The sequence below is a fragment of the Zerene cesonia genome, chromosome 9 (genome assembly GCF_012273895.1).
Source record: "Zerene cesonia ecotype Mississippi chromosome 9, Zerene_cesonia_1.1, whole genome shotgun sequence".
NCBI classification, from domain to species: domain Eukaryota; kingdom Metazoa; phylum Arthropoda; class Insecta; order Lepidoptera; family Pieridae; genus Zerene; species Zerene cesonia.
Genome location: NC_052110.1, coordinates 6,363,141 through 6,368,909, shown reverse-complemented (window position 1 = coordinate 6,368,909; position 5,769 = coordinate 6,363,141). Strand labels below are relative to the sequence as shown.

General features: G+C 37.1%; 1 protein-coding gene across 1 annotated transcript in view; it reads left to right on the top strand.

Moving 5' to 3' along the window:
- Window positions 1-5,769, top strand: part of LOC119829094 — a 40,288-nt gene that overhangs the window by 19,433 nt on the left and 15,086 nt on the right. The window contains exon 5 of the mRNA XM_038351478.1: window positions 740-1,848. Coding sequence (XP_038207406.1) covers window positions 740-1,848 — 1,109 coding nt within the window. The remainder of the gene's footprint in view (window positions 1-739; window positions 1,849-5,769) is intronic.

Below are 5,769 nucleotides of genomic sequence, written 5' to 3'. Positions count from 1 at the left end.
TACATTATTTTAATCGCCCAATACCCACGTGCGACGCTATGGCCGATCCTGATGTAGGCGGGGGCCCGCCTATATATTGTTAAGACTATCAAAAATATTGTGTTAACTTCCGTATAGCGTAATTAACACACAATTTTGTATGAATCGTTATACGAAAACTTGTACAACCGAAAAACATTAACAAGCTTACACATATGTAATGTTCAAAATTATGTAGAACTCCATAATAAATTATTGCATGAGGTAAAATCTTTTGTAATTAAGACAATCACCGTGTGTGAGTAACAACTAACAAGGGACAGGGCAAGGTAGAAAGCTATACGTGCATGCAGATGGGGTCAAAGTATACCTTCCTAATTGCGTCACATGTTTCTCTTTTTAGCACAAGATAATCAGTCGAAACTAATTGGCGAGCAACGCTGATTGATGTTTGTTATATCTTTAGTTTGATTTTTATAAAAATTTTGCTTTTTTTTCTTATTATAACATATACATACATACATACATAACATTACTAACTGTGCCTTAACATAAAAATTTATAAGCTACGATTTCCATTGACAATCACCTTACTTCCTATGTTCTATAGGGGAACAAATTTCTTATGCGGCTTTGTTAACAATAGTCTCATTCAAGTCAATGCAATACGACATAATCGTGTGACTCTTGCGGAAGCGCAATCGGGTGAGATCGAAAAAAAACTAGGTTATAAACACTATAATCGCGGCTTTGTTCTCAGATCCGGGCCGACGAAACCCAGACGACCCGATCGAGCGGTTTACGTGCCGAGAGCGTTGCGTGCGACGGAGAACACGACGGACGAAAACAAACCGCTGGAGAATAAGAGAACCAGCCACAGCGCAGACGGGAAGTGCCCCAAATCGCCCGCGTCCAAAGAGAAATCCGCTCACGGAACACCAAGAAAATCTCTCGACAAGAATTTCTGCAACGTTTACACGCCGCCGCATCTCAGGAACCAACGATCTGCAAACGAGCCCAGTACAGAGAACCAGCCCCCCAGCGAACACGACACGACCGTGCCTTCCGGCTGCCGAGTGCCAAACGGTGATAGTGCAATATCGAATAGTGATAATAGTTTTAAAGAATTAGAAGTAGGCGAGAGTTTTTATATAGGAGATTATTTTGCTAATGGCCAGCTAGGTTTTTATAGTCCCAGTTTTTACGAATACGCTGAGAGCGAGAACGCCGAGGACAATTGGAGGACAAATGAATCGGAGGTGAACATGGCCGTACATGAAACTCAGAGCAATATTATAGATAATAATGACTATTTGTACGATAAAGACGAGGATGTCGAGAAGAACGAGCTGAAGCGTGCGTCGCAAGAGATAAATAGGAGCAGCAAGAGAATAATCAAGCAGAGTTTCGATTCTGACGTGCTAGTCATATCGGATCCGATAGAGGACTCGCCGAGTCCGCCCAAAGAGGAGAAGGAGCCGCAGAAGGAGATCAAAGTTAAGAAGACAAAGCCGAAATTGGAAGCGAAAGTCTCCCTGAAAAGGGAGGAGAACGATTGGGACGCGGTGTTCGACGACAGCGGCGAGTGTTTGGACCCGTCTCTGCTCGAGGAGTTGACGTCCACCGTGGGCAAGGTGCATATATCGAAAGCCAAGAATAACTACGATCAGTACCAGACGCGCGGACAGGCGCTGTTCAACGGGCCCTTCGATGAGACGTTCGCGCACGTGGTGGAGGTGTATGACTTTCCCAGCGAGTTTAAGACTAACGATCTGCTGTCGCTCTTCAGTGAATACAAGGACACCGGTTTCGAGATTAAGTGGGTGGACGACACGCACGCCTTGATTGTCTTCAGCAGCGCTAAAATTGGTGAGTTTTACTTGTATTAGATACTTGCTATAACCCGCGGCGTCACTCGTGTTAATTTAACTCTGTACCATATACGATAAAGCTGTTATCGCATGAAGAGCAACAAACATCCATACATACTTACAAATTTTCGCGTTTATAATTTCAGTAGGATATAAACAGGTCTTCATTTTGCACACTACAATGAGCTTCGATTGTAGCTACAATAAATACATATTTGTTGGTACAGATTTGCATAATTAAGACGGTTAAGGTGTAAGGTTAGGCACGCACACATTTATACAATCAACCAATCAGCGGTCTCGGCCGGCTCTGTCAGTGTAAGCGTACATATTATACCACTTACAAAGAGGAATACGCGATCTAATGAAAAGGAAAATAATATATATACTATTGAATTACATATGCTACTTGATTGAATGACTTGTCAAAACATCAGAATGATAGTAGCATAGTTTTTAATTCATAAAAAAAATTTTTATTTATCTACGTATCTTTTTGATTTTTTTTTTCTCTTTCATAATTGAAGCATCGTATTACACTATTAAATTAGTATATATCCTGAATCATATGAAACATTTTTACTGCTGTGAATTATATACATAAATGCATTATACGATTTTAGCTCACTGCACACTATCGAATCACTAAATATTATAGAAAAAAAAGTCACTTTTCGTCGTCTGTGTGTGTGTGTGTGTGTGTATGTAGGCTTAGAACTTTAAAATTGCACAAAAAATTTTGATGGGGTTATTTTCATAGATAGAGTGATTCAAGAGGAAGGTTTATATGTTTAATTACATCCACTAATTCCGAATTTAACGAGTCCGATGCCTTTTGAGAATTATAAATATGAATTTCCTCTACAAATGCAGTTCCAAGAATTTACTATTCTTCTACTCTAAGCAAAGTATAATTCACAGGCTTCGCACGTGGTACATATATAGCCTATAGCCTATATATTTCTCAATAAATGGGTCTAACTATCTAACACTGAAAGAATTTTTCAAATCAGACAATTATTTCCTGAGATTAGTGCGTTCAAGCAAAGAAACAAACTCTTCAGCTTTATAATATTAGTATATATATAAGCAATTGATACGCTACTATACTCATACGAATAAATTATCATATCTTATATTTACCTATTTATGAAACAATTGAATCATATTTCTTTGTTCACGAACCCACTGCTACAAAAGGAGGGTAATGTTTTTCGAGTGTATGTATGTAACTCGGTATGTCTACTTCTTTGACACTGTAATCATTCGAATTCTGCTATAGACGTAGGCTATGTAAATTGACAAGATGGCGCCCACATGGGGAACGTGGTAGGAATTTATCCTTACCCTTGCATTTGATATCAAATGAAAGATCGTTAAAATACAAATAAAGAACAATCAAAAAGTTTGCTGTAGGATGTTTTTTTTTTTTTTGTTTTATATCCAATAATTATACTTTTCAACATAAACAAAAAGAACCTTCTCAACTATACAACGCCAATATCACGCAAGAGAATTTATACAATTATCGGACTATTTGATCGTAAAAATGCTTAAAGTTGTTCTCTGGTACGATTATTCGAGCAAATGCATACATTGCACCGGTCTAGAAACGCAACGAAGCGTGAAACAATGAACATGCAATACGGCCGCGGATTGCATAAGATTATCTCTCGTGTACCATATGTTTCGGATGATTCCTGTGTAAGTTTTGTGTTAATGGATCTGTTTGGGATTAGGGAATAGTTGGATGAGCTGAGAAGTGCACATATAGTATGTCTGTCGCAGCCGAATTGTATAATTATTCTGTTTTAAAACGATGTTGTCAATTTAAAAACGCTCGCAGTTTGGTATAAGAAATATATCATTGTGCTTATTTGTTTGCATATAACTTGTATCGTATAAAGGTTTTCCATGTCGGTGAGGCTGACTAGCACAAAGAAAAATATATTTATGTAAATATTGAATCTATCATATTTTTGCTACGTATGTTGAGGCAAATAAAAAATTTTGTATTATTTCGACAATTTACTGCACCCAAACGTCCGTCAGGAGCAGGCGAATCGAACTATTTCTGTGTAGTTTTTAACTAATCCACTCCTTAACTAAACCGGAAGATTTTGATTCCCATTTCTCGGTATAATACAAAACTGCGAATGTTCGTTCATTGACTAATATATTTTACTCAATACTAAATTAGCACGTGTGCTATGTTAATATCTATAGAAACTGCTAATACAAATTTCTATTATTGTAAGTTCTCCCACGAAGAAGCATCTGCAATAGAATGTCATTTACACTTTTATTTAGATACGTTTATAATTAATGCATAGTTTGTAATTCAATATAAGCGTAACACTCTGGTCGGTTCTGTCTATCTCTCTCTTTCTCTCTCTGCTTCCACCTATCTTCTCCCACGGCTTTACCCGCGTAGTCAAAGTAAATTCCCATGCGAATTAAATGTTTCACCATGATAAAAAGTCTAGCACCCTGACTATCTCAAGACTCAAACTCCGTCACGACGTGAAAGAATGATAAAGAAACAAAGACACTTTCGCTTGGATGAAGGTGGATGAATTAAGCTAGGATAATATGATAAATTAGATTAATGATGTATAATTAACAGCTATATTATAATTGCAGCGAAGGAGCACTAACTGACATTATTTATTTTTAAACGGCCTCAATATGTTTTATATATATTGTAGGCAACTTAGCTATTATATATTCTTATTCTGCTGATTTTCGTCTGAAACGCGTTCATTTGACAAAGTGAGTCAATTAATTTTTAAGTAACGACGCATATTCGCCATTTCATTTAGTTAGGCAACCTTTATTTCGTATCTGCCGTATATATAATAGCTATCTAAAGTCAGGTTAAGTTGTAATATTGACGCAATGTATTACGTTTTATTTTGACGTAACCGATGCGCTAATGTTTATTATCGGTATGATAGCGGTTAATTATATTCGTAGTGTATTAGTGTGTGTGTTGATGTGTGGGGTATTTGTGGTTTATATATATATATCGATACTACCTGCGCCCCGCGGTTTCACCCGCGTAAGTCCGTATCCCGTAAGAATATCGGGATAAAAAAAGGTGGCTATATGTTATTCCAGTTGTCCAGCTGTCTACGTACCAAATTTCATTGCAATCGGTTCAGTAGTTTTTGCGTGATAGAGCAACAAACACACATCCCTACAAACTATCGCATAAATAATATTAGTAGGATTAGTAGGATTTAGAAGAAATCATGGTTATGGTAGTAGGTTTGTAAGGTTCGGGTGATTATTTATTTCATTTTAGTTGTTGAGCGGTGAATTAAAGACTGTAGCAGAATTTAATGTTTTTTTAAATATAGAAAGGAAGAAAGAAAGAAACATTTATTTATATACTATAGCAGACTTACACGACCCTAGCCTCACTGCTTTCAAATTAGGTTTCGCCGGACTTTGGAAATAGGCTTTTACAAAATGTTATCTATTTTTTTAGTCAATTGAAATCCGATTATTTCTATCCACTCCGGTTTACAGCGGTCTTTTATATAAATGGTCGGTGTTGGTTGCCATCAAGCGACCCACCAGCTCCTGTGTCAAATAGAACATAAAAAAAAATATGAGCCGTCACGGGACGCCTGGCAGATGTGAATCATCGACATTATTTTCATGTATGTATATATATACGATCGTAAAGCGTGGCGACGCGTCGCCACGCCAGAAACGCCGGTTTTACGTGCGGCTACAGATGTTTCACATCAAAAAGTTATCGATAATTATTATCGAATAATATGTTTCGCAATCAGAAACAGGCTGTATCTCCTATATATAAAATGTATTTAAACATATAAACATTTATCCGCCGTAAACAAACCAGTGTGTAATCCTGCTTCCTATTTATACTTATATATCCTACTAATAT